At 51.3% G+C, this 23,150-nt stretch overlaps 2 protein-coding genes across 2 annotated transcripts; both read right to left on the bottom strand.

Annotated features, from left to right (window-relative positions):
- Positions 1-213: 213 nt before the first annotated feature.
- Positions 214-5,936, bottom strand: LOC102947935 (acyl-coenzyme A amino acid N-acyltransferase 1-like). Its single transcript, XM_007070074.3, has 4 exons — positions 5,774-5,936; positions 3,455-3,958; positions 1,482-1,684; positions 214-937 (listed from the first exon to the last, which is right to left on the bottom strand). The coding sequence occupies exons 2-4, from the start codon at positions 3,915-3,917 to the stop codon at positions 347-349; spliced, it is 1,257 nt and encodes a 418-aa protein (XP_007070136.1). The 5' UTR covers positions 3,918-3,958; positions 5,774-5,936; the 3' UTR covers positions 214-346.
- A 3,708-nt stretch (positions 5,937-9,644) lies between these two features.
- Positions 9,645-22,245, bottom strand: CCDC86 (coiled-coil domain containing 86). Its single transcript, XM_037899398.2, has 4 exons — positions 21,821-22,245; positions 21,335-21,464; positions 18,584-18,658; positions 9,645-17,673 (listed from the first exon to the last, which is right to left on the bottom strand). The coding sequence occupies exons 1-4, from the start codon at positions 22,093-22,095 to the stop codon at positions 17,554-17,556; spliced, it is 600 nt and encodes a 199-aa protein (XP_037755326.1). The 5' UTR covers positions 22,096-22,245; the 3' UTR covers positions 9,645-17,553.
- Positions 22,246-23,150: the final 905 nt, after the last annotated feature.

Genomic DNA, 23,150 nt, shown 5'->3' with positions numbered 1-23,150 from the left:
GCTTGCTGTATACGTAGACAAGGCAGAAGCATTATCCCCATTTTACAGACAGGGAACAGAGGCTTAGAAAGATTCAGTGACCCACCCATGGTGTCAGCAGCAAGGCTGAGACTTCAGCCCAGGTCTCCCAAATCCAGGGCAGTGCCTTAAGCAGCAGGCCAGCCTGCTTCCTTCCTTGGGCACTCCCCCTGGCGCCCCCACACCCACCCCTGGTGCTCCCCTGGAAGCTTCCCACATATTCTTTCTATGTTCTCAGTATTTATTATGTTGATCAGGCTGGGGTGATGGGAGGAGCTTCCCCAGCCTGGCAGGAGGGGGTCCCCCTGGCCCCCCACTCCCTTGGCTGTTACAGGTTGCTGCTGGGTCCGAGACAGCGGTCGAGGAATTTCAGGATCTCCTGCCAGGAATGCTCCTGAGCTTTGGCATGGGGCTCCGGCTCACCGCCCCAGTGCACAGGTTTGGGGCTCCCCCGGATCAGCGAGATGCTGCACAGCGGGGACCCTGGCGGCTCGATCAGGTGCCCAGCCCCTGGGTAGGAGAGCAGGGTATAGTTCTTCTTCCCATGGCTCTTCATCCTCTCTATGGCCATCTCAGCAAACAGCTTGCTGTTAAAATTGCGGTCGGCTTCTCCCACCACGAAGAGCACCTCCCCTTGAGCCTTCTCCACAGGGATGACGGCAGCTGCGTGGGCTGGGTCCTGGGGATCCCTGAAGACATGGTAGTTGTCCAGGGCCCCCATCTCTGTGATGAGCAGCCGCTCAGGGCAGTAGGGAATGTGGGGGATGTGGATCCCTTTGTAACGGAGTGGCGTGCCGTTCAGGAATCCTGTGCCATTGATCCAGACCGCGGCCACCACCTGCTCTAAGAAGGCAGCCATGGCCAGCGAGACCTCAGCCCCTTTGGACACCCCGATCACTCCGAGGCCTGGGCCTCTCACCTGAAAAACCCATGAGAAGCCACATTGGAACAATCATGCCAACAGCCTGGGAATCTGCAATTTGGAGCCAGCACAGGATGGTACCAGGAGGAGCCTGCAGAGGGCGCTGTGACACAGACGAAGATGGAGCCTGCACTAGCCAATCCCGCCCTAGCCAGCAAGGGGCACTATGACCCTGGGGCAGGAACCTGTACTGCCCAGCCCCATCCTCCCCAGCAGGGGGCGCTGTGATACCATGGAGAGGGAGGAGCCTGCACTGCCCAGCCCTTTCCTCCTTAGCAGGGGGCAATGTGACCCCGGGGCAGGAGCCTGCATTGCCCATCCCCATCCCCTCCAGCGGGGGTGCTTGACACCAAGGCAGAGGAGGAACCTGCGCTGCCCAGCCCTGTCCTCCCCAGCAGGGGGCACTGTGACACCAGGGAGGGGTGGATCGCATGGGTGAGATCCGTTGCCAGGACCTGCTACATGTCAGATATCTAGGCTGGAGCCTGAAGTCCCTCGTCCAGTGGCTGTGAAGGGACCCTAGTGAAGGAGTGGGACATACCTTGGGGTGTTTCAAGAGCAGGTTGGCTGCTTCCTCGAAATACTCCAGGTCCACCTCCGCCAGCACCTGCGGCAGGTCGTCATAGCCAAAGAACGCCAGCGCCAGCACGGCGAAGCCCCGGCTGGCGAGCAGGCTGGATCGGAATTCAATGAGCCCGCCGGCCCCGCCAAACATGTCGATCACCCCCGGAAAGGGGCCCGGCCCTGCAGAGAACGGGGGAGAGAGGCATTGTGGGGAAAGGGAAAAACACAGCAGTTAGTTATGGCGACCCCAGGGCTAAGGGCTTAGCTTAGCCTTAGCAAACTAGGGCTCAGTAGAGAGGGAGGATCACAGGAACAGGAGTCTATTTCACTTGTGCAAAAGTCTTCCATTGAACTGGATATCAATGGAAGTTAGAGGCCTAAATACCTTTGTTGATCTGGGCCACTGCCTCTTAAGAAACTCCATATTCCTGTCCTTCATGTGTTGAGACCATGGCCACAGGACTATCGCCAACTCTCTCCATTTTATCCTGAGGTCTCGTGAGATTTGGGGATTTTCTTTAATGCTCGTGCGGATTTCAGCTTTCTTTCTTTTTTTTAAAAAAGTTCCTAGCTCCCATTGTTGGAGAAATATTAAATGTGACCCAAACACGCTCAGGAAGCAGATGGCCCAATAGAAAGAACCCTATATTTATTATTTTTCAAATCTCAAGATTTTTAAACCAATCTGGTGATTTTTGAACACCTGGGGTTGGCAATCCTGTACCTCTGTTTTCTCTGAGGGGCTGAGCAATTAGTTTGGAAGTTTTTGTTCTATTTGAACCTCTGAGAATTGTCTCTAAAGAGAATTAACTTCTTGATGAGCCTTGAAGTGGTTATAAGTGGGGAGGGGGGGAGGGCAGGGGAAGAATTTTTTTTTATAATTTCGATAGATAGTATTGATGTTTATTTTTAAGCATTTTTTCTATTTTTATTGATTTACATTTTCACAGTTGTGTAAAAGTTATGGATTTTAAGCATGTTTAAAAAATTTTATCGATCAAAATTTTCACTGTTGTGGAAAATGATGGAGCGGGGTCAGACAATTATTTAATGGCAGCAGATATTGAGATTCAAAAAGTTAAAGCTTTACAACCGTTAAAATATAAACTATCAACATGCCATCAGAATATAAAAAGGTACTATCCTTCAATCAAACTAACGATCTCAGCCAGCATTTTTCTTACTTTATTGGCAAATTTGGATTATTATCAATGGAAATAATTTTCTGTCAGTTTGTGTGTCTCTGGTGAAATCAATCTTTACTGATGTTTACCAATAAAAAGCTAAGTGCGTTTATAAGCTCCACCTAAACCCAATCTTTGGTCCAGGGAGACCAACAGCCTATGGTTGCTGCAGGGTTGTGCATTCGAACTAGCTCGGCTAAAAGCGACAATATACTCCCCCAGCCAGGCCTGCGGAAGGGATGGCCTCCAGCTGATGAGCCCACTGCTTGGGGTCAAGGAGGCTGTTGCAGTGGGACTCCAGACATCTGCCTCAGCAACTGGGAAGGGCTTGTTATTCACTATGGCAGGGAATCAGGGTGATTTAGGAAGAGAACAGGGATGAGTCCGGCTTTGTGCTGAATACAAATGTTCATGTGTCAGTGGGTGGCATTTCTGTGACCCCATGGAGGGGAAGGAGCCTGCAGCTGTCCAACCCTGCCCTCTCCAGCAGGGGGTGCTGTGACAGTGAGAAGGGGGACAAGCTGTTGGCCCTGCTGGGACACCAGGGAGGGGGACAGAGTCCACAGTGAGCTTACCTGATGGTCATGCCCTATTGCAGGAAGACTGACCCTTTGGGGTGAGGGGTACAAGAGGAACTTGTATATGCAAACAGGGCAAGACAAGCACCAGAGAGAGGTAGAAAGGGGATGCGAGGCTGGACTGGGAAGGGAGGAGAACAGGGATAAAGGATGCAAAAGGCAGGGATGCGATGAGCCAGTTTCCTCACCAGGAGGCAGGAATAGTGCCCCTCGGACCCGGCCCTGCTTGACTGGGACACGCTCCACTCCGGGGCCCACATACCACCTCTCCACGGTGCAAGTGGCCAGGGGCACCACCTGGGGTGAGGGAAGGAGCTGGCAGGAGTCAAAGAGGTCGAGCTGGAAGCAAAAGGGGCCGCTCATCACATCCCGTTTCACCAGCCTGTGGAAGAGCTTCTCCGGCTTGAGGAACCAGAAGAGGCCCATGGGCCAGATGCCCACGTAGTCACCCCCCGTGGCAGCTGCCCGCTCCAGGTCCACCTCCCCAGCCTCATCTGCCCGGTAAAAGGCTCGGGCCCGGAACTGGACCCCCCTCTCGTCCGTCAGCGATGACTGCAGGGTCACCAACTGGGTGGGTGCTAGGCCGGAGACATGGATCCTCACCGGCATGTCGACCAGCGACGTCTCAGGCGTGACCCGGAGCTGGATCATGACTGATGGGTGTTGGGCTTGGAACCTGGGAAAGGGGGAGTCTGGGGAGCAGAGTGGGGTGAGGGAAACAGAGGAAAGGGAAATGGGGGGACGGACTGTTATCAATGGGAGAAGCTAGGAAAGGTTTGAGGGGGGCAGGGAAAATACCAGCAGCACTAAGCTGTCCCTCCTCTGTCCCCTGGTATCCCTGCCTCCCAGGGGGCAGAAAATGGGGTGGCTGGGCTTGGGGTGGGGAACCGATTGCAAGACCAGAATCTCCCCCGGTGACGCTGGCAGGGAGTAGTTAGAGCCGGCACCCACACAACCCTACCCCTAGCTCCCTGACCCGCTCCCCCAATGGCAGACCCCCAAACCCCACAGGGTCTGACTTTCCAAGGCTGGCGCCTTAACAGGAGCTTCGAGTCCCACACTCGGGGATCTAAAAACTGGGCTCCCTGCCCCCACCCCCCAAGTCCCTTCAGTGCCCCCACCTCTTCCTCCAGCCCTGGGGCCCCTTGGTACCCCCTCCTCTCCCTCCGGCCCCGGGCCCCTCGGCACCCGTCTCCCCCCACCGCCAGGGGCCGTGCATGGGGCTGGCCCGAGCCCTCCCCTCCATGGGGCTGGCTCAAGCCACTCACCTGAGCCCCCCCCCACTGCTTGCCCAAGCCCCCTCCCCATGTGGGGGGTCAGGCAGGGCTTGGGCAAGCAGCAACGCACATGTTAGATAGGGTGACAGTATTTCCCAAAGGCTGGGGTTGGTGTTGCTGCTTGCTTGAGCCCTGTCTGCCCCCCTCCCAAGCCCTGCATCCCCCCCATGGGGCTGGCATCGGCAGTCACCTGTCCCCCCCCCCCCCGCACGTTCCTCTGTACCTCATTTTTTTGACAAAAGTGGGCATTCGTCTCGTTTGCTCTTGCCAACTGATCAAGCTTAAAAAAGGGATTGTCACCTGCCCAGCTAACCCCGTAGGAGCCTAAACTCACTCCGCACCTACATTTTTGCAGTACAGGTTTGTTGGGTGCCTCTGTTTCTGCCTTTGAACATTCACACTGCACCCTCCTGCTAGGCTGGAGCTGGTGCCTGGTAGGTGCGTTCTGAGCAACATGTGACTCTAGCCCTAAGTGATCTGCCCCAGGTCCACAGGGAGTCTATGGCAGAGCAGGGACAAAGGGTCTGTCTCTGCTTCACACTGGCGCTGGTCAGGCCAGTACCTTTTGACTGAACTGGGTCTAGATCAGGGCCCACGCGGTCACTGACGCAGCAACTCCATGTGTACCCAACCCACGCTGAGGCGAATGTAGCCAACATCAGGGATCAAACCTGTCATCATCCCTACCATAAATCTCATACGCACCCCACCTGAGCCAAAGGACCAACTCTGCACATTGTCACTAAGTAGTCAGCTATCACAGCTGCTAAAGGAGACCCGATTCCCTGTGCTAAGCCAGCATGTCACCCCTCCACCCCCGCTCCGACTCCCACCTTCCTCAGCTCTCTCTCTCTCACCCCCACCACTTCCCCAGAGTCTGAACTCGGAAGACAGGGCAGTACATAGGTGCTGGAATTAGGGGTATAACCACAGTCTGTGGCTGGAAGTATACAGGTTTTACAGTTTGGTTCAATGGCTCTCAGCACCCCCACTATACAAATTGTTCTGGCACCTCTGGAGCAGTAGGGAGGGAAATCTGCTGTGGGATGCCCATGATCCCATCCAAATTCAGCCTGCTCCCTTCCCAGCCCAACTCAAGGGAATGGATGCTCCCCACGGCTTGAAAACTCCAGCCACCAGACAGCTCAGATACCGCTGTGATAGGCTCCAGAAGCTAGGCCAGGGTAAGAGCGTTCCCTGAGCCCAGGAGGAAAATCAAGGTCTTTTTACCAGACAGGAAGGAATGAAGGTGAGCTCCTTGAGTCTGCGGTAAATCTCCAGGGCTCCCACCGAGATGGAGCAGTTTTCAGGGTTCCCCCCTGGTGTGTCTGCAATGGGCCAGAGTTGCAGGAGAGAGAAGGGTGTGAGAGATCCAGGACTTTACTCTTCATCTGACCCCACAAACCTCTTGTTCTCGCTTTATATCTCCCGCCCTCCTGGGATGCCCTTTGTGCTCAATAGTGGAGATAATCATTAACCCGGAGGGACAATCAAAGCTGGAAATATTTCCCTGTCTCAGAGGGCACTGCACCGTGACTGAGGGGCCAATGAACCTCAGACTTGCCCCACTTAACCCCCTCCTATCCCAGCCCTGTGTTCCCCCCAGCTCTGCCAACACCCCTCAATCCCAACCTTTAGCTCCCACTGCTGTTCCAGCCCTGGACTGCCCACTGTCAGCACTGCCAGTGCCCCTCAATCCTGACCCAGAGCTACCTGCTATCTTAGTGTGGGGTTACCTCCCACCCCCCAATCCCCTGCTGCCCCTGGGCTTGGCTGCCAATGCCTCTCAATCCCAACTCATAGCCCCTCAGTGCCCCCTGCCATTCCGATCTCATCCTTTCTCTGGCTGTTCAGGGCAGGCTCTGTCTCCCACTAGGAGTGTATTCAGCACCCAACGGCTACCCTCATCTAAAAATAAAGATGAACTAGGCACCACATTTTCCAAGGTCTGAGGTGCTTACAATTGCAGCCAGGCACCTAGTGGGATTGGCAAAAGCTGCTTGCCCCACGTAACCCCTTGATCCCACCACCAAGGGGTTAGCCTGAGAGCAATCACACCTGTGCTCCACAGCCAGCCAGCTCCAGGGTGAAGTTCAAGGCCCTAACGGTGGAAGGAACTGGCTACTTCAGAGCCTGCTGCTCTCCCCTGCACCAGCCTGGCCTGAATCATTTATGACGCAGCTCTCCTCTATCTAATCTCTCTATCCATCCAGGTACTTTATACTGTGCTTATCTCCATGGGATCTGGGACACCATAGGAAGGTAATAAAGGCTGGTTCACTGTCATAGGACCCTGTCTGTCCCGGTTCCTAGGGCTCATTAGTAGGCAAGAGTTTCCTTACTGAGAGAAAGCAAGGGCAGAGGAAAACTCTCTGTGTTGCAAGGTAGTGTGGCCTAGCAGACCGAGCACAGGACTGGGCATCAGACCAAGATTTGTGCTTCTATTCCCGCTGCTACAACTGACCTGCGGTGTGATTTTGGCCAAGGCCCTTGCCTTGTTCCCCAGTTCCCACCTTTTGTCTGTGTAATAATACCTAGTTCTTTATATCGCACACAAAGGTGGTCAGTATCATCATGCCCATTTTACAGCTGGGGAAAGTGAGGCACAAGGCAGTGAAATGATTTACCCAAGGTCACCCAACAGGCCAGTGGCAGAGCCAAGAATGGACTCCAGATCTCAAGTCCTAGTCTAGTGAGCTATCCACTAAGCAATACTAGCTTTGCACAGTAGGGACTGTCTCTTGTGTGTACCCTGATCTCAGGCAGGATCTCTATTCAGTGCCGGGTTTACAATGGCTCCAGTGGCTCCATGGAGCCGGGCCTATGCTCAGAAGAGGCCCCAGCCTGCTCTGCTTGCACTGCGCCCCGAGACCCCGCTGGCTCCCCTCGCCCACCACTTGCTCCTCTCGGCCTGCCCAGCGGCTAGCCGAGGACTCCGCTCCACCCCCTAGCCCCACCCCCTGCTCCTCTCAGCCCCCTGGCTGGACCCCAGTGCACCTCCGGCTCTGGGCAGTCTCTGCTTCCCACCACCTGTGGGGCCCCACCTGTCCCCCCAGAGCTGAGCTGCCTGGGACTGGTGCAGAAGCCTGTCCAGTCTCAGCCAGGTGTGTGTGGGGTTGGGGGGAAACAGTGTGGTAGGCTTGGCTAGGCCCCTCCAGGCAAGCGCATCTTGAGGGACCCTGGCCGGGGCAGGTCCTGGCCTGGCTGATCGCACCACTCCTGAGGGGCCAGAGCTATTCCCTGCCCTGGGACCAGCCTGGCTGCACTGCCAGCTCAGCCCAGCAGACACAGTCACCTCCCAGCAAGGCCAGTGAGTGCAGCCGAGAAGCAGGATGTGGCGGAGTAGGTCTGTGGGGCGTGTGTGTGGGGATTCTGGGTTGTGAGGGGGCAGGGAAGATCTGTGTGTGTTGGGGCAGTAGGGAGTGGGGGTTCTGTGGAGGGTGCTGGGCAGTTGTGGTGGGGCTGTGGGCAGGGGTGGTGTTGTGCAGGGCACTGTGTGTTTGTGGGTGGGTCCAGGGGGGCTCTGGCCACAGGGAGTCAGGGGGTGTTAGGTGGGGGAGGCCATGTGGTGTGGCATGGGCCTGCCCCTGAGGGAAAGGGATACGCTGGCAGCACAGGGTCAGGCAGGCCACTGTGCGTCTGGCAACTGCTGGTTTGTAAATAGTGCCCTCACATTGGGCAGAGCAGAGCCACCCCTGCCATGCCCCATTGCCTGTAGCTGACCTCCCTGCACCATGCTCCATTGCCTCCTTGGGAGCCCACAAATATGTCTGGAGCCGGGCCCACAAAAGGTTAATCAAACCCTGGCGGCTACTGTGCTGACAATGCATCTAGAGCCGCATGAACTGAGACGGATGATCATCCCGGGCAGGGAGCTCCACAACCACAGCCTGGCTCCTGAGAAAGCCCTGCCTCTAACCCACCAGCCTCTTGTTACAGGCAGCTCCATTGTTCCTGCTGAGCACAGCCGTGGGCCTGGCTTGCCTTGAGCACTGAAGGTCAGGGAGAAATCCTGACTCGAGCAAGATCAATGGCAAAACCCTCACTGACTTTAATAGAGTTGAAGTTTTTACCCCAGCTCTATTACCACAGACTTGATTCACCGCCCACTGCAGAGCCAACGCAGTGCCTGGAGCCAGAGGTGATGCTGGGCTTGGAGCAGCTGCAGGTTGTTCCGCGCTGAGGCCATTGCAAGACTTTTTCTCCGAAACATTCATTAGTTGCAGAATCCAGAATTAATAGAAAACAAGCCCAGACTCTGAACAGCTTCTCTAAACCCCTTCCCAGTTGTTCAGCCTCCACTTCCTTCCCACTCCAGCTGTCCTCCTTTGGCTTAAAGTTCCAATTGTTACCGCTGGCTGGGAGGTGCTGCTTTGATCTCGATGTATGGCTGAGCTTTTAAACTATGCCCAGGTGTCTATAACCTATGAGGGAGATTTTCCTTCCACAATCCATACATCTATATCTACATAAACCCATAATAAACCTCTGGTGGCTCCACAACCTGTTCCTGCTAAGCCACAGGGGCTGCCTTAGAGTCTGCAGCAATGGATGCCCCACCTCTTCTGGCCTATGCCTTTTTAGCAGTCTGGACAGTGGCAGTACGGGAAGGGTTAAAGATCCCTGAGTTGGCCCCCAGGGGAACAGGGTATGATAGCTGCATTGCTCAGCCTGATGAGGAAGCAGGGGTGGGGAGACAAGGAACCAGTCTGAATTCCCAGATGTGTGAAAATGACTTTTCTTGCAGAGAAACTGGGACTGGATTTCTGCCTCTCAGGCTCAGTGGGAAGACAAACAGAATTTTTAAAATAAAAAGCCAATTTATGTCTTTCTACATCTAGAAGGTAGGCAATTGTCCTGTGGCCCACAGAACCCCTTATTTATCAGCCAGCTGCTCCTATTACCCCTAAAATAGGACTCCAGGCACTCCTACAAGAGCCTGCCTATATTCACAACTTAATCCTCAATTTGTTTGGTTTTGGTAAGTGAAATGGGGTGCCATACCCTAGAGGAACTGCCAGGGTTTTACCAGGGGGCTTCCCTCCAACCTGTGGAGGATATGGATACCCTTCTGCTCAAAGGATTGACCCTCAGGCAGTAATCCTTCAACAACAAAAATAATCTTTATTTAACACAATATTTCCTAATAAAGTAAATCTAAAACATATTAAGAAAACAGCAAATTTAAAATATATTAAAAGAAATACATTCATATTTTCTTAACAAAAGCATAGAATTCTATTAGCACAGATGCACATTAAAGTACTCAAAATTACAATATCCTACAACTGGAAAATAGCTTTAAGTGGTTACATTCTATATGCAGTGGCTAATAACATATAGGATGCTGACAGCAAGTTCTTAAACATTAAGCATATATACACAAATATCCAGCTTTATTATCCCATACACACCTATTCACTCAGTTTATTTCTCATTATGGGCTTACTTTCCTGTTGGTTTTCCTTCCCTCTAGTCTAGGTCCTTCTGATCTGTCAGACCTAATGTTGTCATTGCTACTTTGTTTCTGCTCTCTGTCTTCTTATGATTTCAACTCTTTTAGTTGAGTTTCTTTTTCTTCTCCCACTCATTCCAACTCCTTCCACTCACACTGAGGCAGACAAACTAACTAAAGCCTGTCAGTTCTCTGCCTTATATACAGATTTTAGCTTATCCTGATTGGCTGATAATGATTGGGATTTAAAAGAGAACCAATCAGCTTCAAGGCCTTCACCTGTCAATCAAAGCTGGACCTGACTGAAAACCTGTGCTATTAAGGCTGGACCAGTTTGAAGACCTGTGTTCTACCTAACTGACCCCTCTCTTCAGGTTTTTGGAGTGACCTTTATTTCACCCCCAACCCGCCTGCTTGCCCTTGGCCAGATCATTCTAAGGCCTCCAGTTTGGTTTTCCCAGCTTTGATTTCTTGCAGCCGCCATAACCGCTTAAAACCATCTTTATTAACTATTTAAATCCTCATGATTATTAAACAAATTATACATGTATATGTATCTTAACATTATGTTTCACTGTCACCACTCCAATTTCACTAATTCAAACAAGCCCAAATCTCAATTTCTCCCTGCTTCAACTAATGGTAACAGGTCAGCACCTTTAGTTCTGGACAGTGCTTCTAGTGCTGTATTTCCACACAGAATAGGGCAGCCAGAAAAATCTCTTGTATCAGTCCCCTCCTTATTGCGTGATATGCTTGTTTATCAATCCAACACCTAATTCGTGAGTTCAGTGGATGTTCAGTTTTGTCCAGCATTAGCTCAAGGCTCTCCATGAGACCAAACAGATATTTCTTCTTGCTGGCACAATATCTTGTCATCCTTGATTCTGCCTCACTAAGGCTGCACACCTCGTGCACCATTATAGCTCTTTTAAGACTTGTGGACAGTATATGCTGCAGCTGCTTAAATTTCTCTTTGGGCAAGCACACCAAAATGATAAGTGTGATTGCCACCAAAACCTGAAACACCAAAATTATTACTAAAGGATGTAGAATAGCATTAAAGAATCCTGTTGCTGTGGGAGACCATTCCAAAAGTATCTTCCACCACCTATGTTTAGTATCTTTTTGTATTCGTTCCATAACTTGTTCATCACTAGAGTGGTGTGCAATGATCATGACTTTTTGTGTACTTTCCTGAGCTATCTGTAATTGTTTTTGTAAGTCAGAATGCCTTAATAGCTACCTAACTAGACTTATGTTCATTCCCAATGGTATTGGGTTAATCTTGATATATATCTGAAACTGATCTTTAATGTCTTCACTTTTTCTTTCAGGCAATGAAAAATTAAAATCACATCCTATTATAGTAGTTATATTGCATAGACATTGGTTTTCCTGAGGATCATGTGTTATGATAAACAAACGATTAACTTTAAACCAGTTACACCAACTTCCAGTACATACACATTTCCTAAATACACAACTACAGATCCATTAAGTGGAAAAGGATCTAGTTGGTAATGATATCTTAAACATATATCATATGGTTGTATAGTATCATAACTGCAAACATATCCAATACCCACACTCTTCCATGCAGGCTTCAAATTCCAGTTTTCCATACAAAGGTTTGTTTCATGCCCCACAATTTATGTTCCACTGGCTGCATTAAACCGTCATTAACATTTAATCCTAATGCCAAAATCCATTCTATCTGAGCATCAGACATCATCACTATATAGCTGGTAATTTGATTTAATTGTACATCATGTGTAAAATTTATCATTTTCTACCAAGAATACAATTTTTGTTCAGAGATAGTAGCATATTTCTACATAATGCTTCTTATTTCTAAAGGCAAAATCCCACTCATTCCATCCCTTATGATGTCCTTTACCACATCATTAGTCCGTGTTTGTGCTTGTATACAAGCTAATGCCATAGATACATTGCTCTGTAATAGCAGTATTACGACCAGTGGAGGTAAGTGATCCACTTCTTGTAGCTTCTCCCATCCAGGGAGCAAACTAGCTATCAGCCGATGGCTAGTGCTTATCTCATTTAAAGTTATTTTAAGGGGTTTAGACAAAGCTCCTAGTACTGTCCTACTGCATTTAATTAACACTCCAAGACCTGTTCCTGCCCCTCCCAGAGCTCTGTGTAGCAGATCTCTTTTTACTTTGTTTTGTTTACAATTATTTTTCAATTTATGGTCCACACAACTCCATTGACAAAATCAACTGTGCATTACATTTGTGTAAGAATATCCCTTCCTATTATTCCAAAACTGATTAGTCCTATTTCCATGAGTACCACTCTAATTCCTGCCATTCTTCTGTTTCCTATTTCCATCATTACAGGGATGCTTAATGGGATTGAGCCCTCTGTTCTGTGAATACCTTGAATCGCTTTTTCATCAGCTGAAATATATGGTATAAATTCTATGGGATTTCCAATGGTAAGCAAGATGGAACATGTGGATCCAGTATCCACATAACAAACCCGTCAAATTCTCCCCCTGTCTATACTGACATCAGTTAGGGGGTCTCTCCTGCCTATTTTATAAAAAGATCCCATGTTACCAGGCAATACTGTTTTCCTCTTGCAGTTTTTGAAGCAGACCAATATAATCAATCTGTAACCTGACCCATGGGCCTTCTATTCTTTGATGTCCCAATGGCCCTTTTACTATCTTGGTATCTGCATTATTGGCAGCGCAGGGTAGGCAGTTGTTCACATATTCTTCCACATCTGTTCTGATAGTAGGCAACAGGATGTGGCCAAGTAAGAGTTTTATCCATCACTAAATGTCCATTATTATGAACTAAGGCTATAATTTCAGATCTAACTTCTGTTGGCACAACCCATACAAACATGTTATTTTCTGTTTTGGTAGCTAACACTAATCCTGTTTCATTCTGCCAAATCTTTCATCCCTGCTATTTTTATGTTGTTCCCAATTTCTTTATCTCAGGATCCCTGTTCTGAAGCACTACTAAATCAATTTGTTCTTTCTATTTTTGCTATTGGGGTTGATCGGAATTGTGGCTGCCACACTATCCCCCCCTTGGTTCCTTTCTCAGCCTGTTCATCTGCCTTGCTATTCTACTGAGCTCTTTCAAGGTTTCTCCTATAAGCGTTCACTTCGTCCATTAATACTAGTTGCATAGGTGCTGATTCCATGGGTGCTCCGGGGCTGGAGCACGCACAGGGAAAAATTAGTGGGTGCTGTGCACCCACTGGCAGGCAAGCTCTCCTCCCCCTCCCCCAACCTCGCCGCATCCTCACTCCTCTGCCTACCTCCCAGCACTTCCCACCTAGCTGTTTGGCAACATTAGCACGCTCCGGAAGGGAGGGGGAGGAGGCGGGGTGGGGATTTGGGGAAGGAGTTGGAATAGGGGCAGGGAGGGGGAGGAGTTGGGGCAGGGACTTTGGGGAAGGTGTTGGAATGGGGGCGGGGTGGGGCAGGGGCGGGACTTCATGGAAGGGGTGGAGCTGAGGGCAGAGGAGGGGGGTTGAGGGCCCATGGGGAAAAAGGGGAAGTCAGTGCCTATGACTAGTTGGCTACCATTATTCAACATATCTATTCCTATTATTCCATTGCCATCCAAATTTATCAGGCCAAATTGTCCTATTCCTTGATTTGTTCCTAACCAAAAACATATTGGCTAGCTAAATGGCACTTTACTTTCTGTTTCATTAAATCCTTGCAATCTTTTTATTGCTACTGGTGGTCCAAATAAATTCTTTTTACCCGTACCAAAAGTGGCACTTGTGTCTACTAACATATTTTGTTTGAATGCTCTGCTATTAATCACCACATAAACTGTGGGTCTTCCCCATTCAACCCATTTTAAACGTGCCACTAGGTCAGCATGATCGTTTGCTGACAATGGGGAGCTAAGGAGGCGGACCGCCGCCTGTACTTGGTCTTTGGAGCATGGGGGAGCCATAGGTTTGTTCATGACTTGCCAATCTCGGAAACAATTCTTCAGTGGGTAGCCTATCAATCTGATCCAGAGGCTCATACTGTAGCAATTTTCTCCAAAGCCAATTTCTGCCTGGATCAGAAATTCTCTTCTTTTCACAAGGGGCAAGACTTTTATCTTTGCCCTCTTCTTTCCTTGGTTCCCCTTTATTTTATTTTGCTGGTTCCTCTTTTCCTTGTGGCCCATTGTTGGGGAAAGTTATCAGCAGTGCACCTTGAGGTTTTTTCTTTGGGGGTGGCCATCCTTTCTGTATTTTACCTACAACTTTTCCTAGACTGTTTAAAGCAGTATATGAATTATTAAACATTACTGCTGTTTTCATTGTTAAACCAAATTGTGACACTAATGTTCCTTCTGATTGTGTTACATCACACGGTACCTTCCCATCCAGAGTCAACTCGGGATTTCCATGCACTAATTTCCAAGTCATACATGACTCTGGTTTTTCTTTTACCCATTGTTTCTCTACAGAATCAGAATCCCCTACTGGGAAGAAAAACTTCACTTCTTTTCAGGTTATTGATATTACTTCCATAAAGAAGTCCAGAAAAAGTTTTCTGAACTCGTAGGAGAGCTAACCCTGTTCTTTTCCTCCAATTTTCTGAACACAACTTTCTTAATGCTCACTACAGCACTGCTTCCCTGAGCTGCACTGTTTACTACCTTCATAGCCTGCAGCTCTTCCTATAAGCAAGCTGCTTCCTGTTGGCAATATGCATGGTTAGCCAAAGTCTGCTGGTGTTGAGAGTTCAGAACCACATTTACTGCTTGCCGCCTTTGTGGCCATTTTCCTTAAACAGCAATCTTGCTCCCTTAATATTTCAAGCCATTGCTGATCACAAGTGCATTACAGCTATTTAATCTTCAGCTCAACCTTTAAACCTTTCTCTTGTAATGTGGAGTTCTCAAGCTGAGCCTTCTCCCTACATCAAAATTCCAGTTGCTACTGAAGCAACTGCTGAACCTGGCTTCAGGAATCTTCTAACCTTTTAGATTCCTCTAACTCAAACATGCAAGGGTTATTTAGTTCTTTTGCAACCATGGTTGAGACATCTGTTCCTGTTGTCCCAGGTATATCAGACATTTTAGCCAACCAACTGGATATTGTACTCCTGGTTAGAGGACCTGTGAACTTGCCCAATACCTTAATTTGTTCCATGGCGCAAGGTCCATGAGGGAGCTTGTCAGGGTTGTCTCATGTATCACTCCCACTCAGCCCTTCTAGACTGTTGTCAGAGAATCACTGCATTAACCCCTCTCCTGGGCCTTGCAGGTGGCCTGTTTTACAGACCTTCCAGGCACAGGGAGATAATGAGAGGCCCAGTGGCAGGACTGGGAATAAAACCCAGCTGTGGTGCTTCCTGCCCCATATTTGTTCGCAGAGAGCACCCAGTGCTCCTGGCCGCCCATTCCTACCCAGGAGCAGGTGAGTCAGATCCTTGGCAGCGTAGCATCTACCAGGGACAGAGGCACTCACACAATTGCCAAACACTCCCTGCTATCACGTGAATGCCCAGTGAGAGAGGGACTGGTTACCAGCATAGCCGGGCAGAATTCCATGGCTGCTGCCATATCCACCCTTCACCCACTGGGGAAGCAGCAGCTAAGCCTCAGTGGGCATCCTGCCCCTCTGCTATGGGCTCCACCACCTACTTTTACCATAGTGAACCTGGCCAGGCAGGCTCTTCCACATGGGCCTGTTACTGTGGCAGCTGCAGGACTCACCTTGGGGGATGGATGCAGCAGCTCAGCGGGTTGCTAGGCCTGCTGGTGCAGCGAGGCGACAGGATGCACCGCTTGGGCCTGGCAGGGCTGGAGGCAGAAGTCCAGCAACTGAGGGCTGCCAACTGCAGGTGATGGGCTGATCTATTGCTACAGGAATCGGCCTGGCAGGAGGTATCAATCAAAGGCCCTGTTATCATATACACGTCTGGCCACACCTCTAAGTGTCCCTCATGCCCAGCCTTAATCCTCACTACCATCCCCTTTCACCTCAGGCCCACCTCACCACTCTATCCTTCTTTTTACAGATCTACCCCTCACCGAACTCCATCCTGTCCCCTCCCAGCAATTCACTTTACACACAAGCGCCCCCCTGCTTCCTTATGTGTGGGAGGGGTCTCCGGGACGAGCCTGGGGCAGGGGCTTGGAGGCCAGGAGGCAGCTCTGAACTGGGGCCTGGGGTGCAGGACGGGGTGCGAGGTGTAGGCTCTGGCCTGAAGGCGCTTACCACAGGTGGCTCCCAGTGGCAATGCAGAGAGGCTTAAGCAGGCTCCCTGCCTGCTCTGGCCCCACGCTGCTCCCGGAAGCAGCTGGCATGTCTCTGCAGCCCCTGGGGTGGGGGAACTGCAGCCAATGGGAGCTGCCAGGCAGCTCTTGTGGGCGCAGGCAGCGCACAGCTACCCGCTGCCCCTTTCAGGGCCGCAAGCCTTCACCCCATGCTGAATGGCTCCTGCACAGCATGTCTGACTCCCTCCCGCCATCCCCACCAGTGTTTGTTGTGGACACTCCCTGCGCCTTACACTCCTCTGGATGGAAAGGAGCGAGCAGGACACAGGCTTGGCTGGTATTTTTCCTTCTGTTTCATTTCTTTGGCCAGAGCAAACATGGATGGATCAACAAATCCCTTCTCACATACAGCCCTGATGTGGTTGGGAGCAACCCACCGTCATCCTCTCCTAGCTGTTGCCAGGAACCTCTTCAACGAGTTAGTGGGTCACCTGTGGCAGATTTCCAGGAAGAGTCCAGCAAAATAAAAACCCACCCTCTCATTTAATAATCAGGCCCCTGGTTGTCAGTCTCAGCAGAAAGGCCAATTGGATAAGGCAAGAAGGATGAACACCCACCTCAAACCTGGGGAAGAGGCTGATTGATGGGAGAGAAGCTTGGCCTACTCTGGGCAGCTGGGACTTCTGTCCTTTACCACAGAGCAAGGTGACAGACCATTACAAATATAAGACAGCAACAGACAGCACCCAGTCCACAACCTAGGTCCCTACAAACCCAAATCTTTTTCTATGTGGTTCCTCCTAACAGAAGATCAAATTATTGAGGCACAGGCCAAGACAGACACCAGAAGCAGCTCCCTACTCCAGCCCTGCTCCCACCAGCTCCACAAGCCAGTGAGCGTGCGCTGCTTAAGAGGATTCAGAGCCTTTAACAGCAGGGGCTCCAGTTCACACATTGGCTCAGCTGCCACGGTCTTTGGTTTCTTTGCCCCAAGTCAGGCAGTATGAGGACACCTCATCCCTGTCTCATTAGGGCTTATGACACCTCCCAGCGCTGTGGACTGCAGCATCCTGCCTCGCTGGTGCAAGAGAAGACAATGCAGGTTTCCATTTAAGAGCAGCCGTGCGGCCCGTGAGTTTGTATAACCCCTCGTGAGTGAGCCAGCGTGTACTCAGCGCAGCTGATCAGCCTACTGCAGGGAGGAGAGGTGATGGGGAGTCCCCAGCGAAGGCATAAGGAGGCGATGGGCAGGATAGCTGGGAAAGCAGTGTCAGGACAGATGGACCCCAGAGAAACAGCTGCCCTGAGCTTTATTCCCCTTCCCCTCTGCAGCCTCACTCCTTGGCCTCTTTGCGCTGCGCCTGGCGTTTCTGCAATAGTGCCAGCGTATCCCGCTTCTCGATCCGGCGCAGTTGCTTCTTCTTGGCACGCTTCAGCTTGAGCGGATTCCGGATCTGCAGGGGTGGAGCAAGAGAGAAAAGCTGTGAACCTCAGCCATGGAGCAACACAGACCAAGGACAACACACCTATTGGAGACAGCTGGTCAGAAAAAAATGGTGCTGTGGTATCTCATGAGAGGGTAGTTCAAGTGCCTCATAATCCCAATTCTCCTCTATAGGCTGGGCTGCCTGGTCAGACTACGTCTCCCATGATGTATCGCACTGTCCCTTCGTGAAGATGTACATCGTGGGCAGGCCTGCCTGTGGTGCATCATGGGAAATGTAGTCTGGCTGGTGAGTCCAGCTGAGAGGAGAATGGGAGCATGAGGTAACTCGACTACAACTCCTAGGAGGCACCACGGCAGCTTTTCCAAATGGAAGCATTTCAGTTTTTCAAATAAAAAGACAACTCTCACAAAAAAAGTTAATCCTCCAATTTTCAGTCAAAAACAGTTTCAGTGGAAAGTTTTCAGCCACTGGGGCAAGTCATGCATCTCAGGGCCAAAGCAGGGCTGTTCCCTAAAGTATGGCCAGCAGGGCTCTGCCTAGTCCAGCCCTGAATAGTTTTAGTGACGGGCTCCCCCTGCAACAAAAGACTATTCCAGAGGCTCATAGATTCCAGTATGAGGCTGTTTTCCCCACTATCCATCTGGATTTCTCTCTCTCTCTCAGTTCATTTTCACCTTCTTGTCCCTGCCTTGGGCATTCAACAAGAACCAGTCTCTGCAGGGAGAAAAACTGGGTGGACCCCAGAAACTTACGAAAATCTGGCATATGTCAGGCCTCAATACAAATATGGTTTCCCAAGTAGCAACCGGGACACAGTGAGCATGGGAGGAGGAGCCCCCCAAATGAATCCGTCTCATGTTGGAGAGGTGGGTTCTGGGTCTCCCTGCAGGAGAGGCTAAAAAGCCAAGACACTCACCACTTGTACGATCTCCGCCTTCCGCTCGTTCTCCAGGCGTCGTTTCAAGTTCTCTTCCCGGCGCTGCTTTTTCTCCTGCAGAAACAGCAGAGTGAAGCTTTGATTTTATATCCTGCTATTCAGGGAAACTGCATTCTAGGGTCATGCCCAGGAATGGGAGCAAAGGGGGAAGAGGCAGAAAAGGTGAGAGGGGTCCCCAGCAAAGATTGGAAGAGATGGAATCACTGAGGCAAGAGAGGACAGGGAGGGCAAGAGCTGCAGAGGAGAAGGCTCTTGCACCAGGCCCAGTGAGATTCTCTCTAGGTACTTTAATAATTAGTTGCGTGTCTGTGTGTAGAGATCCTTCCTGGGAGACAGGGGAGTCAACATGATGAGTGGGTGAGAGCTACATAATCTAGGGACCTCTGCTACGGAAGTTCTGACTCCTTTCATAAGCCTCTCCCACTGGGAGGTGGTTTCGCTGCTTCAGTAGAATGCTGGGATTGGACTTGCAGTTAGGAAAGGCGATCTCAGGTGGCCAGAGACAGTCCCACACAGGGCTCTGAACAGCAGGACACACCGCTCGCTTTGCACTCTGTATCCAAAGGGGTGCCAGAAAAGACAGTAAATGTCAGGAAACTGGGGTGATGAGTTTGTGGGGACCTGTGCCACTCAGTAGTAGGGCTGCTGCATTATGTACCAGAGGGAGCTTATGTACCAACTATTGGGCTTAATTCCTTGAAGCGGTTCCAGCAGGTGGCACTGTTCTATACTCTCCCAAGTTCTTTTTCTTAGTGCACAAGTCTTATAGATTTAAAAGTCAGACGAGACCATTGTGGTCATCTAATCTGAGCTTAAATTTTCACCTCTTTTTTGTCTGTGTTTATCTAGCTTACATGTCCAGTCATAGGATCTTGTTATGCCTTTGTCTGCTAGGTTAAAGAGCCCTCTATCAAATTTCTGTTCCTTACGCAGGTACCTACAGACTCAAAGAGAAGATCAAGGAGTGGCTTGAAGTGTAGCATACTGGAATTGGAGAGCATCCCTTTAAACAGCGTGACTCTTAGACAGACATGCTGGGTCATTTAGTTTTGGGTTATGCAAGATTCTGGAAGCAGTGATCCTGGGAAGGAGGAAGCCACATCAGTGGTGGGAGTTTGCTCACTGCTCTGATCAGTCAATTCTGGAGGCAGAGTTGTTCGCTGGGAATCAGGCTCTAGTGCTGTTCAGAAATTCCTGGAAGGATAGATTTGCCCTGTATGCTATTTGACCACCTCTGTTCCAGAACTGGTGTATGGGTAAGCTTGGAAGTATTAGATATTTATCATTAAATGCTGATTTCACCATACACGCTGAAATTGATGAAAAAATATTTCCAGCAATAGTAACTGAAAGGTACAGATGGCAAAGAAAGAAAAGTGCTGCTTGAGAACTTATTAGGGTTTGAGTTAAAGCTATTTACTTTACATATTTTGACATGATGTTGACAATTTGTGTTTGAACAGCGATAAAGCTTTAGCTCTTTGAATCCCAGTGTTTGACTAAACACCAAATAATTATTGTCTGACCCCCCTCCCTCATAATTTCATACAATTGTGAAAATTTAAATAAAAAAACAGAAACAATGTTTAAAAATAAACATTGATATTATCCATCAAAATGATAAAAATTGAATTATTCCAAACCTATGTATAGCATAAATACACCAAAGTCACACTTGGATTATACCCAGACTGTGTCTCTGATTTCTCCTCTACTGGAAAAATAACCAGCAAGGCCCCAGACATTTGCTACCATCCAACAGAGGGGTGACGCTGGTGTCAGAAGAAGAGGCCATACAATAAGTTGTATGGTATGAAGGAAGAGAGAAGGTGGCTAGAGCAAGGAAGAGACAGCCTGATAGGTGGTAGCCTGGAGCTAGGATGTGGCAGGTTTTTAAACAAAACTGGATCAAGAACCTAACAGAAAACCAGTAGAATTGCTTCAGGACGGAAGGGTTGGGATCAGCACATGGCAGTAGGTGTCTGCACATGCAAACTGCCACCCCAGATAAAAGGTGAGATCCATCCAGCCCAATATCCTGTCTCTGAGAGCAGCCCACACCAGATGCTGCGGAGAAGGTGCAAACAACCCACCTATGGAACAATCTCAGCAAACAGAAGTTTCCCCTGGAACCCAGGCTGCGCTTAGTGGTCATCTTATACCCTGACACAGCAGACTTGATACCTCATATTTGTATCCCCTCATATTTATCATTATCCCACAAAGAGGAATGTGGAGAACAGGAACACAGGGAAATCATAGGAAGGAGAGCCAAAGATCGGGGTGGAGCTAAAGCAGCAGCATGCATAGGCAATGCTGCAACGGAGGAAACAAGGTCCCAGACACTGGAGGAGGGAGGTGGAGAGGAGAGAGGTCAGGCTCAAGAACAACGCTTACATTAGAGGCAAACAAGAGGCAAGCTGAAGTGGGAACTAGAGCTGAGGTGTATGAGGGAGGCTTCTCTAGCCTGAGAGAAGCATTTCTGCACTGGAGACTTAGAGCTGAAGGAACTGAGACAGAACAGCAAGGTTACTTGATCACAACAGACAGAGGAGTGGCAATTCCAACATCAGGATACCATAAGATCTTGGGGTTCATAAACTCATGCAGGCCTCCTCTTGGAGCCTAGTTTACCACTGTGATAACATGTGGGTGCAGGGAAGGGGAGACACACACACCGGTTTGGGATAATTGAGCAATGAGCTGTGCTGCACCATCCCCTCCCATTACCTCACGCTCCCTCTGTTTTTCTTCCTGAAGATGTCGGGCAAAATCCTTGACTATTTTCTTCTCCTGGCGCTCTTTCATCTTTCGCTCCCAGGTGGTGTGGAGGGGCTTGTCCTGAATCATATGGGAAAACCTGAAAAAGAGGGGGGGGAGAGAGAATTCCCATCAGCCACCAACACACAGAGGCGAGCATTTGCATTGAGACAGCTTCACACAGCAACAGGCCAGGAACGGGCTCCAGAGCACTTTTACAAGGGGGAGAGGCGTTATCCCGGGTGCCCATTTAGCGTTAGCGCCCATCTCCAATTGCGTCTGTTTGTAACGCATCACGGGGGAGTCACAAGCCATCCTCGCTGCCAGCGCCTCAAGCCTCCTTACGCCACCCCCACCCTACCCACGTCTCCTCCCTCCGCCAGCCCCCAGGCTCCATGGGCCTGCTCCTGGCTCCCCCCCCCGCACCCCACCTTCTCGCCCGGCCTCCGCGCTCACCGCTTCTTGCCGGGATCCTTCCACACCCGCCCGGATTTGGGTTTCCCCTTGGGAACCGCCGGCGCCTCCTTGCCCGGATTCCGCCGCTGCAGGGCCGGGGCCGCCCCCAGGGTCTCGCCGCGGCCGGGCTCCCCGGGGGCACCCGCTTGCCCATTCTCGGGGCCGAGCGGCGGAGCCGGAGGCTCCTCCCGGGGACGGTCGGGCGCCGGCTCTAGCCCCAGCGCCTGCAGCCTCCGGCTCCTCCGCAGCCGCCTGGCGCCCTGGTCCGGCTCCATCCCCACGTGTCCGGCGGCAGCCTCCCGCCGCGTCCCTCCCAGCGAGGGCAGCGGCCAGCGACGTCATTGGCGCGCGCGACACGCACCGTTCGCAAATCTACGCGTGCTCAGAATCAAAGCGGACCGACGTCAGGTGCCATGTTTGTGAGGGGAACCAGTGACGACCCCCCCCCCGTCCGCCATGTTTGTGAGGGGAACCAGTGACGAGCCCGCCCCCCGTCCGCCATGTTTGTGAGGGGAACCAGTGACGAGCCCGCCCCCCGTCCGCCATGTTTGTGAGGGGAACCAGTGACGACCCCCCCCGTCCGCCATGTTTGTGAGGGGAACCAGTGACGAGCCCGCCCCCTGTCCGCCATGTTTGTGAGGGGAACCAGTGACGAGCCCGCCCCCCGTCCGCCATGTTTGTGAGGGAGCATCAGAAGGAAACTTTCTAACGGCAGAAACCGGAACACCCTTGCCCCTGCCCTTGCTCCGCCCACTGCCCCGAAGTGCCGCCCCTACCCACCACTTTTTCGGGGCCTCGCCCTTTCCCCCCTTTCTCTCTCCCAACCTTGCTCACTTTCCCATTTTCACCACGCAGAGGGTGAGGGTGGGGCCGGGATGAGGAGTTTGGGGGGCAGGAGGGGGCTCTGGGCTGAGGCAGAGGGTGGGAGCGTGGGGGGGGGGGGTTGAGGGCTCCGGCTGGGTTGTGGGCTCTGGGGTGGGGCCGGGATGAGGAGTTTGGGGGGCAGGAGGGGGCTCTGGGCTGAGGCAGAGGGTGGGAGCGTGGGGGGGGGGGTTGAGGGCTCCGGCTGGGTTGTGGGCTCTGGGGTGGGCCCGGGATGAGGATTTTGGGGTGCAGGAGGGGGCTCTGGGCTGAGGCAGAGGGTGGGAGCGTGGGGGGGGGGGTTGAGGGCTCCGGCTGGGTTGTGGGCTCTGGGGTGGGCCCGGGATGAGGAGTTTGGGGGGCAGGAGGGGGCTCTGGGCTGAGGCAGAGGGTGGGAGCGTGGGGGGGGTTGAGGGCTCTGGCTGGGTTGTGGGCTCTGGGGTGGGCCCGGGATGAGGATTTTGGGGTG

This window comes from Chelonia mydas, chromosome 6 (assembly GCF_015237465.2).
Source record: "Chelonia mydas isolate rCheMyd1 chromosome 6, rCheMyd1.pri.v2, whole genome shotgun sequence".
Taxonomy (NCBI): Eukaryota; Metazoa; Chordata; order Testudines; family Cheloniidae; genus Chelonia; species Chelonia mydas.
This window is presented reverse-complemented; position numbering and strand designations above follow the sequence as displayed.

What these genes read in the sequence shown, in the direction of transcription:
- LOC102947935 (XM_007070074.3), bottom strand. Translation starts at nt 3,917, where the DNA reads ATGATCCAGCTCCGGGTCACGCCTGAGACGTCGCTGGTCGACATGCCG. An exon ending in GGCACTATTCCTGCCTCCTG is followed by an intron (nt 1,685 to 3,454) that starts GTGAGGAAACTG and finishes CGTTCTCTGCAG; the next exon opens with GGCCGGGCCCCTTTCCGGGG. An exon ending in TGCTCTTGAAACACCCCAAG is followed by an intron (nt 938 to 1,481) that starts GTATGTCCCACT and finishes TGGGTTTTTCAG; the next exon opens with GTGAGAGGCCCAGGCCTCGG.
- CCDC86 (XM_037899398.2), bottom strand. Translation starts at nt 22,095, where the DNA reads ATGGAGCCGGACCAGGGCGCCAGGCGGCTGCGGAGGAGCCGGAGGCTG. An exon ending in AAGGATCCCGGCAAGAAGCG is followed by an intron (nt 21,465 to 21,820) that starts GTGAGCGCGGAG and finishes CCTCTTTTTCAG; the next exon opens with GTTTTCCCATATGATTCAGG. An exon ending in AAAAACAGAGGGAGCGTGAG is followed by an intron (nt 18,659 to 21,334) that starts GTAATGGGAGGG and finishes CTGTTTCTGCAG; the next exon opens with GAGAAAAAGCAGCGCCGGGA.